General features: G+C 38.7%; 1 protein-coding gene across 1 annotated transcript in view; it reads left to right on the top strand.

Annotated features, from left to right (window-relative positions):
* Positions 1-255: 255 nt before the first annotated feature.
* The window catches only part of abca3b (ATP-binding cassette, sub-family A (ABC1), member 3b), a 47,729-nt gene continuing 34,254 nt past the window's right edge, over positions 256-13,730 (top strand). The window contains exons 1-10 of the mRNA XM_010788158.1: positions 256-501; positions 1,574-1,660; positions 3,846-4,092; positions 6,624-6,751; positions 8,848-9,013; positions 9,767-10,026; positions 10,124-10,240; positions 10,640-10,760; positions 12,101-12,274; positions 12,416-12,597. Coding sequence (XP_010786460.1) covers positions 1,607-1,660; positions 3,846-4,092; positions 6,624-6,751; positions 8,848-9,013; positions 9,767-10,026; positions 10,124-10,240; positions 10,640-10,760; positions 12,101-12,274; positions 12,416-12,597 — 1,449 coding nt within the window. The 5' untranslated portion in view covers positions 256-501; positions 1,574-1,606. The remainder of the gene's footprint in view (positions 502-1,573; positions 1,661-3,845; positions 4,093-6,623; positions 6,752-8,847; positions 9,014-9,766; positions 10,027-10,123; positions 10,241-10,639; positions 10,761-12,100; positions 12,275-12,415; positions 12,598-13,730) is intronic.

Below are 13,730 nucleotides of genomic sequence, written 5' to 3' on the forward strand. Positions count from 1 at the left end.
CAGGGGACTTTTAATGTGTGATGCATCATTATTTATCATTTTATTTACTTCCTAATGTTACTTTTTTCACAACTCATTTAATACTACCATTTGTACAAGAACATGTAACAGCGCAAATAACACGAGCCACAACTGAAAATAATAGTATTGTTAGTTCTCCAGGAAGCACAGCTGTTTGGATCACGTGATGTCAGACTTTGATCACGTGACGAGTTTTGTTGACGGTTGTCGCTGCATTTCGCACCATGTATTCACGGGCTTATACAGGAGCTGGTGCAATGTCATCGCGTCGCTAGCAGACAGCAAACTGGAGGGGTGAAACACCTGGCTGCAGACATCAGTGGTCTCTCTAATGCCGGCCGAGCCTCGATACTGTCCGTGACGAAAAGAGGCCCGCTGTGGTGCTTTTTTCGTCGGTTTAAGGGAAAAAAGGAGGAATTGTATTTACCTCGACAGGAAGAGAGACCGGGAAGTTAATGTGTCGAAACCTGCTTTTTTGAGGTAATTCCACACATTTATGTGATGAATTTGCTCTGGCTGAGACGTTAGATTATTAATAAAGTGTAAAATGAAACCATGTCGGTGAGTCAGCACGTTATATATTGTAAATACCTAGCTTTGTTCCTCAGCTCCATCATTAGCATTCATCAGAATCCTTAGGGATTGACGAACAAGTTGATTGTCCAATCAGGAGGTTCAGAAGGCTGTGTTCGACCAATGAGAAAAGAGCTGGGCAGGTTTATGTTTATAAGGAAATGGTTCACGTCCTGTAATGCCCTTATTGTTTGCTTGACCATACAAATAAATAAATGGTTGCCTTAACTTTTGCCACATGGTCTACTCAATTACATTGATAATAAATACAATGATCCCTTATGTCAGGATAAGGTTGCCGCCTCTTAGAAATTAAAGGCACCAGTATAAATTAGGAGTGTCCCAGCATGACCTTTTTTTACTACATTTATAAACTAATTTCTTGTGCTGTGAAAAAACGTCTCCCACTATGCAAACCTCGTTGCAGAAGCTTTAACAGTCAATGTTTATTTATCACCATCTTTGGACTGTACCCAGTTAGATGCAAATGTGACTGTCAGTATTATCAAAAGTCAATATTCTGTTGGAATGGGCTATAATTAGATGTTGTATGATAATGATATCTCTGTAACCATCATGTTGTCAACACTCCCAATGTGCCTGTCTAACTGGTTTAACATGTGGATGTGAATGATCTGTTTTTTTAAAGCTTTTTTTGTCCATATGTTTTTCAAACTGAACAACATTTCTGACTGATGTTACTCCTTCATTTAAATGTATCAGTTAAAATGTTTTCACTTAAAAGTTGTTACAGTTTCTGCACATGACTAAAACATCATGACACTGCTGATTGTTCAATTGTACTTCTCTTTTTTTCTGAAATGATTGTTATATATAATCTGAGATCAGAAAGAACATCACTGCTGGTGGAAGACACAACTAAGCTCTAATAAATCTTCTAAAACATCTTAAAGATTGAATTGTAAACTTAGCTCTAATTTTAAACGTTACAAATGTCACTCTCATCCGTCTCTCTTAGGCTAACTGGACTGTGTCCTGTGTAACGCTCAAAATGGCAATCGCGCGACAATTTGGACTTCTGTTGTGGAAAAATTATCTTCAGAAGGTGAGTTGGAGCGAGGTGAACCTACAACAAGCATGCATTTGTCCTTATTCGGTGCTGACATTGTTTATAACTGTGAAATGTCAGAAGTATCTGTGTTTGCAGAGCAGAGGCCTGCATGACAGTATTTGCTAAATTATAAGCGTATGTGAGATCGTAAATACAGAAAACTGACTAACATTTTGTTTTCTACAATTTATGATGTAAGCCCTGCTACCTGGAAACATGCTTTACCCCAATAACATGCAGAATAATACACGGTGTTGCTGGCCTGTTGTTGTGTCACAGACTTGAGCTAGGTCAACATGTGCAAGCTGTGTTTTAAAGACTTATATGGCTATCTTTACTGTAAATCAAGATTTGAACTTTTTCAGGAATTAAGGATCTTTTAATGATTTATTAATACAATAGATGGAATGTAGTGGGGTTAGGGTTTTATCCAAAGCGACTTACATACATTCAGTACTGTGGGCAATCCCCACAGGAGCAAGTGTCTTGCCCAGGGACACAACGACATGCTGACTGTTGTGGGACTAGAAATTGCCATCCCCTGATTCGAAGTCCAGCACACTACCCACTGAGCCACAGCCTCCCATACATGTTTAAACCAATATGTATTATATTTAAATTAGAATAAAAATAGAAATCATACAAATAAATAAATAAATGTGAATGCTGTGATACTGTTGTGCATCTATCTATGAATATAGTATTTTTGATCCACATTAATTTAATTAGAAAAAGTATAAAAATGGAGGCAGTATATTTACTAGGAATATTTAGGTTGCATGTATATACTGTTTAGTTTGTATACTGTATGTGCATATTGCATAATTATTTATTCTTCCAATTGTTACAGATCATTAGACAGGATTCATACAAACATGTAACTATACATTTACGTGTCTGAAGTTCTAAACAGTTTTGTGAGTGAAACAATAAATACAAACATTTGAAGGATAAAAGGTGGCAATTACTTATGAGCAACTCTATATACATGGAAACATGATAACACATGTCCTGTCATATTGCAATTATATATATTAAGTAGTAGTAATTTTTATTTTTTTAACTTTTTAGCTGTTGGTAACATGTTAAGAGGGTTACTCACAACTGATCTTAACTCCAAAAAAGTTTTAGTTCACAGTTTATTTGAGGATTGCACCATTAAGTAGTGGAAAATCACGTTTAGGGAGAGCCTCATTCCACAGAAGCATGGAATTAATTTTTACAAAGGACAGTTTGATGCTCTGATCGACTGCTTGCATAATGTTTAACGTTAATGTCACTTGATGGTTGTACAATGCGTGCAGCTATCCAGAATTGGAATTGTCTGTCTGCATGGTGGAGCAGTTGTTGAAAATGGAACTCTTAGATCTAAGACTACCTCCAGTGCTGTTTATAAAATAATAATCTCAAAGATGATGTCCCCATTTCACCAAAAGAGGTATCACAAAGTCCTTGCATTTGTAGTGTTAGAAAACTGGTGTCAAACAACGTTATGAACAATTGTATTCATACATTGAAACACACTTTAAAAACATTGAAAACAGAAAACATGTCTATTATCGGACTATATTTATTCCTCTCCAAGTGACAAAACCGATTGAGTCCTGAAAAGGGAAAGTCTTAGATTGACTGTAATGTCCTGAAACTGTTCAAGTCACTTTGTACTCCAATCACTCAACAATAGGAGGCTGTGACATTGTGCATGTGAGCTGTCTGGGAAGCTGTCTATTTCAATTCTGAATAGAGTTAAAGGAATACATTGATATCCAGAACCCACCTCCACTGAAAATTAGGTGCAGTTAGCATTTCCAAAGCGTATTGACAACATGGAAATTGGGTTTGCTTTTCAACGCTATAGTGTTCTTAGTTCTGTGTGTCTCATAGTACAATACTCACCTCTTGCAAAAATATGGAGCCATATTGAATCTGTTATAGAGGTATTAAGTTAAGACATGTTTATTCTCTCAAACATAGCCTAGTGAATTAATCCCAATACTGTTCAGTCTGTTAGTCAAATTCTTGATAATTCACCTATTTTGTGAAACCCTGAAATCTGCAAAAAAAAACGTAATTCATCCATCACCCTCCTTTTTTTTTAATCTTCTTCCTCTTTTTATTTTACCTTTTTTATACACCCATTTCAAAAAGATGACAGATTACCTGTGCTCTTGCTCTCCAGAAACGTCAGATCCTAGTAACCGTGGTGGAGATCCTGCTGCCGCTGCTCTTCTCCTGCATCCTCATTGTGCTACGTCAGAAGGTGCCTTTTAAGGACTACCCAAATGCCACAGTCTATGGGAGCTTCGACGTTAACCAACTACCAGGGGGCTTGAATAAACAGTTTCAGCTGGCCTATGTGCCCGGTAACTCCAGTGTGGTGCGTCAGGTGGCAGAGGACGTGCGAAGCAGCCTTCTCTTCTCCGCAGGTGGGTCATATCTGGGCAGTAAATGGGTGACTAGAATCCAGGACACTTATCGAATGATGTTGGCTTGCTTAAAAATAAACTACAAATGCAAATCTGTGAAAAGCAGAGCATCCAATGCTTATAATATATATGCTATCTTAGCTTAGTATAATGACTGGGAATGGGAAAGCTCCCTCCAACGTGCAAAACTATTTCCCATTGATTCTCATTTTTTGGCTAAGTTATGCTTACTTGCTGCTTGCTGTGAATTCACTCGACAGTGTGGTATTGATCTTCTGACCTTATCTTCTAACTTTTGGCATAAAAGCAAATAAGCACATTTCCCAAAATATCATACTATTTATTTCAAATAGCTAATATCACTTCATAAATGATCAACAACAGAGAAAGGAAGCTCTCATGGCTCTGGTGGCTCATCTGACGGTTGTTCTTTAGTCGGGCAAGGATCAAACAAGATCCATTCACCCATGGAAAAAGATCAGATCATATTAATTTATGAATACATTTTATAAATAACAAATAATAATAATAGATTTAGGATATTAAAAAAGATGTATGAAATGTTTTTCTGAAGATAAATAATCTTGTCTTCTTCCTTGGTTGTCTCCAACACATATTTAGCAAGACTTAATAAAAATGGCTTGAAATTCAATAACAAAATGTTACAACAAAATGATAATCACATACTGAAGCTGTACAACATTGACAGAAATGGTCTGCAAACATTTGAGATCTTATAAAGGAAGAAGTTGCTTTCAAATTCTGGCCTTGTGTTTAAATCCCAAACTGATCTGTTAGCACCAGCACATAACCATTGAAACGAATACCACAACCTTAACACCTTTGAAATTAGGGAAAGAAGTGGAAATACTGGTTTCTCTTGAAACTGCCCTCAGGAGAGCAAACGCGTACTCCCGTGTCAGACTGTACCAACTGGGAATGTAACTGTGTAAAGAAACAAAACAAACACACTGTAGTGTGTAGCCTCCTCTCTTAGGACTTCTACAATCTCTTTTTGATTCACACACACTTCTGCATGTGTGACCAGCTATGTAGGTAAACATGCAGACAATCTCACAGAGTCACAGGTGTGCAAACATGTTTGACATAATGTGTATAGCCATGCTGACAGACAATTAGCAAGATAGCAGTAGTGTGAGGCTGAAGGCAGAGATGTAGCAGCATGTTTTGTCATGAGATCCCAGCTCAGCCATTAATGAATAATTGATCTGGTTGTTTAGAGGGAAAGGTGGAATAAGGTTGAATTTGAGTATGTTATGCACACAGAAGAATACCAAAATGTGACGTCAATGTTCTGACCAATAACGATTGGACTCTCATGAATGGTTTTAGAAGCTGTGTGATATTTCAAATGTCAGTTTTACAAAAAAGCAGTAGGGTTGTTGAACTGGAAACTCTAAAAGAGGCCCCACATTGTGTCTGTGGTGTAAAGATATGAGGTGTTGACTCTTGGTTTATACTTTACATGCTGTGTTGGGAAATAATCAATTTGTTAAATGAGATTTCCTTTATTGTGTAATCTCAAATTGTTGTTGTTGTTAAAAAGCCGGTCATGTTAATTCATTCAACTTCCTCTTCCTTTACTAATACTTACTTGTTTGATCAGCTTAACCATTACTTTTAGGTAATTATCTCATATGTTTAGCCATTGTTCTTTTAGCTAGTTGTTAAACCATGTTCAAACATTTGGAACTTGAATCCTTAAATATCAAAAACCATATATCCAATACTTTGAGCTGAGTCATGTTAGTGGGGATGTGTGCTGTGCGGTCAGCGTAGCTCACTTACTGGTCATTGTGACAGTATATTTACCTAAGATAAGCATCACACCAATGTATAACTCTATGTAGATGGTTATGTTTTTTTCCCAAATATTTGGATATGACTTTGTGCAAATTTAGATTTCTGAAAAAAAAGAACAGCCCCTGTTTAGGAACGATGGGGTCAAGCTAGTCGTACAGCTAAAGGTCAATGTGACCAATACATGTTTGAACTAGTGTGTTTGGCAGCTGATTGTCCTTGACCTGTTTAACTCTGTGTGTCTGCATGCAAATGTTTATTCAATGAGACTGACCCAGATGTACCTTTTGGAACAATATGTAATACTGATGTCTTTTGCCATACTCAGAAAACCTACATGTGCGGTTTATGGTTAGGTTGAAGTAAAAAGAAAACCTAATCAGATCTTCTTTGCCCTCCACGCTGTTTTTATTGATCTTCATTTCGCCTGCTTTGATGTCTTTTGTGTGTTATGGCTCTGGGCGTACCTTTTTGCTCTTTAGTTTACCGTGACAAGTGCACCTTTTTCTCTCGTATATGACCTCTTGTATTGATAATATTCACCTTAGTATTTAGTATGCCGACAGCGTCTGGACCATATTCCTGGCTGTCAGTGAGATTAGCGAGCGCCAAGGTCAGCCCATGAGACAGGCATGAAAACAGACCTACGTGAGGAGAATACCACACTGATCTAATGTTGTTTGTTTTTTGTGTGTACGTGTCTTTTCTAGTGCGTGGCTTCGAGACAGAAGAGCAGTTTGAGGAGTATGTGAGAAGTGACCCTAAGTCAGGGAAGCTGCTGGCTGCTGTGGTGTTTGAGCATCCATTCACCCACGATGATGAACCTCTGCCCCTGAAGGTGAGAGGCAGCAAACACACACTGTCAAAACAAGTGGTTGTCACTGCATGCAGAGTTTAGCCACAACATGAGGGGTAAATGATTCTTTCTGTATTTGAACAGAAGCATAACTACTTAGTGTAAAATATGCAACACAAAAACATAAAACTTATTTTTTTCTCAGTAGGATGAATAATTTACATTTTAATTTAATAAAAAGGTGTTCCTAATAATTCTGGTTCAGGCTCTTTTCAGTGCTTCCTTAAAACCCAGTTTGTTTACTTTTTTGCCTGTTGGTAGTTTAAACAAAGAAGGACGAGTCTTACACTAACAAACATGTTTTGGAACATTAAATAGCATCGGGGTGCATGCTAACTTTGTGATATCACATAATTATAACTACCAGATTGATGTCTGCTATGATAAATGCAAAGTAGAATAAAGGTAGAGATGAAGCTTCTCCTTCTGTGTGGCAGGAAAAACCTGATGTGAATTTTCAGGTGTGTACAGCGCTTTATCTGAGTGTTCTGAAGAAGTCTGACATACTTAATATGCCTGAAGACTTCAGACTGTATTTGTTTCCTTATTGTCCCTGGAGAAAGTTTTTCTTGCTGCCAGAAACCATAAACATAAAAACACACGCCAGCAATCAAGAAGGTAATTAGAACTGAAACTTTAGTACCAAGTCAAAGCCAAAATTCAAAAAAACATGACAAAAGTAATTTTTCTAAATTACCTGGAAACAAAAGGCATACTGTTGCAGCTTCAAAATGTGAAATGACGCAGTTTACTTATCTTCTGGTTCAGGGGACGCACCCTGATAATGATACATTGTGAAATACAAATCTGTGTTTAAATCAGCAGGGAGGAGCCCTACTTAAAGTTAGCTGTTAGCTGTTAGCAGCTGATAAGGAGGTGTTATTGACTTGCATTATATTATGTTTAGCGATATGATAAATTATAACATTGTCATTATATGTTTTCCTACATATTTTTTCTTCGAACGATTGGCAAAAACAAAAAAAACAAAGAGACGACAACTCACAAATGTAAATATTTGTGGTTTTGTTAACAAATAATAACGTTGTAGTATATACTTTTACCACATTTATGGTCCAAAATAATACTAACATGGAGAATGGTGGTCTTTATTTGGCAAAACAGATACTCTGCCATTTAACCTCTGCTTTTGTTAAATTCAAAGTAAGCCGAGGAAATGAATGGTTTTGCATGGCAGTTAGTTTTACTAGCATATAGAACACAATGGCAAATAATGTACCTGCCAGAACATGACTCAAAGAAGCCAAACATTCTTGTTGGTTTCAGAAGGATTTTGTTGCTGCTGGCTCGATGTTGGTCTGTTTGTTAACTTAAAGTGGACCTATCATGCTATATTTGAATAATATAGTGTAGGACCATACCTATATAAGACATATTTATACTTTTTATTTTTCAAAATACCAAACAGATCATGCATTTTAGCCATTCCTCATTTCGCTCAATTTAACACTGTCTTTGCATGGGCTGATTCTGTGAGAACAGCACCATCTACAGGCCTGGCATATGTACTACAGCGTCTCCAGCGCTTTCCAACGGCAATGTCCGTGGCTGTCTCCTCCTGATTGGTGGAGTTGGCCCAATAGCCGTAGCGCCACTTCTGTGACGTCACAGAAGTGTTCAAATCTGGATCAGTCTGTATCAGATCCGTTGCAGCCCCTTTTTAAGAGATTTGGGTATGGAGGAAAATACAGAGGGTTGTGTTTTCTGACACTTGGTGAGTTCCCTAGAACACCGGGGACACATATTCATGTATAAAAGACGTACAAAAGTGCATTTTGCATGATAGGTCACCTTTAAGTAATCTTAGAGCACATTTTAACAATGCTGTTCAGGCTGTTTCTGTCATTAGGTGTGAAGCTGTGTAACCAGAAGATAAAAGAAAAAGCTCTGAAGACTTTGTAAAAGTTAAATTAAACAACGTACAAATAGGTTGATGTATTTAGTCAATAAAACTGATTTGGAACTTGCACTACTTAAAGATAAGTTATCAAAGACTCTTGATGTATGAAATTCACTCCACTCAGCCTTCGCTCTCTTTAATGCTCTCTTAATAACAGGTGAGCTACCACCTGCGTTTGAGCTTCTCCCCACGTAACGCCCCTGCCCAGGAGAAGTTTGAGCTGAACCCCAACAGCGATCTGGACTGGCACACGCTCAGCCTCTTCCCCCTCTTCCAACTGCCTGGGCCGAGGGAGCAGTACGACAAGGATGGGGGCACGCCTGGTGAGAACACACATCTTTACCGTTTCTTTGTTTCTCTTTATCTGTCTGTTCCACTTCCTCCCTCCCACCCGTCAGATTTAAGCCAAAACAAGTAACAACAACATTGAAATATTCTGTAAAACTGAATTTCTCAGAGGACTTATTCATTTTAGCTTTAGTCATTTTAAAAGCCACAAAATAATGTCACCAGTTTTATTTCTCTGCTGAAACGGAGATTATGATTGATGAAAACCATTTATATTCAACGATCTCTGCAGCAGAGTCCTCTCTTCAGGCTGCGTTTCCATGGCAACCACGGCCCTACAAATCTAGTTTTAGTAAGATTCGTCGTGCCCTCGCATCATTTGTAGGGCATTTGTAAACAAACACTCTCCACTTTATCTTCACATGTGTCCCTTAGGTTGAGGTTGATTATTAATGCATGATTGGATAAGACACTGTTCTGCTGTAGACCGTACTAAAATAATGAGGTTTCAAAACACTCATAGTCCAAAATATGAAGTCATCCACATAGCATTATATCGAAGCTTTGAGTATTTCATGATTATGGATTTCCAACCTCTAAATGCATAATAACTCATTTATTGCAGCTCCACTTGTGTTCCTCAAGGCCTCTTACCCATTTTCACATTTAAAAAAACCTATTTAACACGGAGTGCTTTGTCTGGGAGAACAGGTCCCTTTGTCAAAGTAGAAGTCTTTCTTTTTCAACATATTTTCTTCAGTGTTGATATTTATTTTCTCTTTTTAAAGGGTATCGTCGAGAGGGATTCCTTGCTGTACAGCACGCAGTGGACCGAGCCATCATGCGCTCTTTCAACAGAACGTCTGCTTCCTCTCTGCTGCGACAGACCAGAGTGGTCCTGTCACGGTTTCCTTACCCGGCCTTTATTTACGACGTCTTCATCCTGGCCATTCAGAACCAGCTGCCCCTAATACTGGTGCTCAGCTTCACCTACACCTCGCTCAACATCGTGCGAGCCGTGGTGCAGGAGAAGGAGAGGAAGCTCAAGGTGTGTTTGCGTGCCTTTTTTCGAAGGGATGTTTTCTTGGTGTTAAAATAAGTAGTAAAAATGTTGTTTAATTTCAAACTTTTCTTGTGTATTTCAGGAGTACATGAGGATGATGGGCCTCAGCAACTGGCTCCACTGGAGCGCCTGGTTCCTCATGTTCTCCCTCTTCCTCTCCATTTCAATCTTTCTCGTCACCCTACTCCTTTGTATCCATGTGAGTATATGTGTTACAAAACATTGTTACAGAAGCCACATTCCAGCTTGAAATAACTTCCCCAAAGGTATCATAATCCTGTTAAGATGATTTAGTGGAAATACCTGCAGTATTTATTTTGTACAGAAAGTATGTAGCTTAGCTGTAGCCCTCAAAGCAATACTTTATACAGTGCGACTTTGTAGACTAATAAGCCAAGTTTACAGTGGTTTTGTACAAAGCAAGAGGAAGCAATACTATAAAAGAAAAAGAGATATAGCTGGGGAAGCAAACTATCAAGTATTTTATTACATTATTATACAATTTTCATAACAATAAGGTAGTCGTTTTTCCCTTTTTATTCAAGGGGGTTTAAATGTGTCATAACTGATCACAGATCTGGCTTTCACCTGTTTTTAGATGAGCCCTAATGGAGCAGTGCTGACCTACAGTGACCCTACGCTGGTCTTTGTCTTCCTGCTCTTCTTCACTGTGGCCACCATCAACTTCAGCTTCATGATCAGTGCCTTCTTCTCACAAGGTCTGTCCACTTTGAATAATGATCATGTGTTTTCACTGCCTGTCTTTGTGTTCTGTTGTGTACAATGTGGTCCCATGCCCTTTCCTCTCCGGCTTGTTGTAGCCTCTCAGATATAGGTCAGTGTGTGCATAAGTATAACATCAGTGTATAAGTGTCTATTGTTGGCTTGGCTGGTTCAAAGCTTAAACCCAGCAATAAATGCAACATTGAAACTACACAAAGGGTTTAAAAGCCTATTACATTCTTATATAAAAATGTAGCTCATGTAATGACTGTTTGATTTAATCTGCTGCTGTTGAATAGGGCAGGTTCTTGGTGAAGAGAAAGGTTTTGTTCGCTCTTAAAAGTAGAATTGTTGTATTAAGTGGTACAGAGCTCCTTTCTGTATTCCTTTCTGTAACCACATTAAATTAAAGAACCCCTTCCAGCCTGAACAACTCAGACGATAAAGAAAACGGTTTAAATCCTATCTGTCCACCCTCTTTGTGCTCTCCCTCATTCAGACCAGAATATGAATGAAGCCCAGCAGCCCAGCAGCTCAGGTTGCATGTGTTCAGAGCCTCAGTGTTATGTAGCCCTTTGCAAAGCAGTTGCAACACTGTTAGCACTTGCTTAGTCATGCTGTAGTGTTGTTTTCTGGCTTATTTAAATACATACACAAGAAACATGCACTTGATGGCACTTTATTATTATTTGCCTAAGGAGTCGGCTTGCATTTCTTCTTTCTTCTTCCTACTTCCTCAGACTTCCTTAAGCCCGGTCTGTCTGCTGTCCACGAATAATTGTCCAAACTGTGGTATTTGACAGCTCGACTTAAGTCATTAAAACTGCATCAATTACTTACCAACATTAGCTCAATCTGCATTATCATCTGCTTCCTTCCCCCTCATATGCACTTCAATACATGCCAAAAGACAAAGATCATTACAAAATGAACAAAATAGCTCTAAGGGTTTTCCATATATATTGATTTGTAAACTTAAGAGGAAAGAGTTAGCGATGAGGGACTTTTAAGATTAATATGCCAAGCCAACAGAGAGGAACCTCCAGTGCCTTTTTTGGCTATTTTAGAACAAAGATTGATTTTTTTTTTTCTCTTTTGGCAATCTTTGTGTGAACAGATGTTCGGATGTCTTTCGCACCTCATCTGCTCAAAATGTCCACCATTTCTCACTTGTACTTCTTAATGCTTCATCTGAGCAGCACTCCCAGACTTGCTCTGTCAATCCGGGTAATGGGTTTTTATAGCAAAAGCAGTTTTCCTCACGTAGTAATTCACCCATTACATCTTGCCACTCAACATCTCTTTCTTTCCTTTCCTTTCTTTTGTCTAACTTCAGCGAATGTGGCGGCAGCAGCGGGCGGCTTCATCTATTTCCTGAGCTACCTGCCTTATTTGTTCCTGTGGCCACGCTACGACCTGATGAGCCATGCCCAAAAAGTGTCAGCCTGCCTCATCTCCAACGTGGCCATGTCTATGGGAGCTCAGCTCATAGGAATGTTTGAAGGCAAAGGTGAGCGGTTACGGTCAAAGTCAATTTTGTAAAATACAATCTATACCTTTTTGAGATATCTGGCTGTATTAATTTATCTTTCCCTGACTGTTGAAACAACATTTAAAATAATGTTTATCTTGTCTCTCTTCCATTCTGTAGGAACGGGAATCCAGTGGTCAAACTTGTTCGACTCGGTGACTGTGGACGATGACTTCTCCATGGGCCAGGTGTTGTGTTTGCTGCTGTTTGACTCTGTGATCTATGGGTTGGTGGCCTGGTACATGGAGGCCGTTTTTCCAGGAGAGTACGGAGTGCCTCTTCCATCTTACTTCTTCCTCCTGGTATGCTTCAAAGCTAAGCAACTCACTTTTGCACACACACAATCACTTGGGAGTTTAACCAAATACAGCTGCTCTGGTGGGATGAAAGTAGGAACAGATAATGCATTCACAGGCATTATAAACGTTCAGATAATTGCAGTTATCTGAACATAGTGTCAACCAAAAATAAAAAGGGGAAGTTGTGTAGTTAGGTTGGTTCTGTAATCATCTTCCGCAATAACAATAAGTGTTTTCATGTTTCAATGTAGCACGTCAAACCCCAACTTGTGGGCTTTTATATTAACGGTTTTCTGAAATATCTTTGTCAGAGTTGGGTGTAGGAACTTTCAGATAGGGAATTTGGTGTTTATCTTTTTCTAATCTAAAGAAATTCTGATTAAACTACTCACTGAGCATGTTGTATGAAAAGTAGAGCAGCTATTCACAGTTTGCCTGAGTTCATATAACGTATGTGGCAATAGCAAAACACATTGTAAGACTTTAGACTTTTTCCTAACAAAAGATAAGATACAGCTTTCCTTTCTAAGAGGCAGACCAATTAACACATACTTTCTACTTCACCTATTAAAGCTATATGATAATTAATACTGCAAGTGCAGAAATACTAGTGCATTTCAAGGACATGACCAGTAACGTGTTTGTTGAAATTCCTGAGTAATGTTAAACTGTCGCTAGCAGGGTTTGAACTGCCTTGGCTTTCATATTGTGGTTTACAGTTAAAGACACATTATCAGGTGGAGAATTGCTGCAAGTGGTTGGTGTTCGCCACTCAAAGCACCATCAGGTAGTTTCATGGTCAAGGTCTCCTATGACTGAAAATGGCCTCACATTAAGGAAATTGCTGCACTCAGTGAAAGTGGCTGTAACACTGTATAGTGACAGTGAATGGGACTGGAAATGTGAGGACACCACATACAGTATCAGCCAGAGGAAGTCTTTGGGTTCAGATGACTAGAAAAACAGGAAACGTCTGAGTCTGTTCGGCCAACACAAATCGGGTTTATGTTTATAACAATCATGAGATGGTGTTCTCACACAAGAACTCTTGACGCACGCAGAAAAATAAACAAACTCATGCTAACCCTTTTCCCAGTACTCAGGAATTCAACAGACTCCCATTGAAGGGTTAGATG

The sequence above is a fragment of the Notothenia coriiceps genome, unplaced genomic scaffold, assembly GCF_000735185.1.
Source record: "Notothenia coriiceps isolate Sejong01 unplaced genomic scaffold, NC01 NC01_scaffold00031603, whole genome shotgun sequence".
Taxonomy (NCBI): Eukaryota; Metazoa; Chordata; class Actinopteri; order Perciformes; family Nototheniidae; genus Notothenia; species Notothenia coriiceps.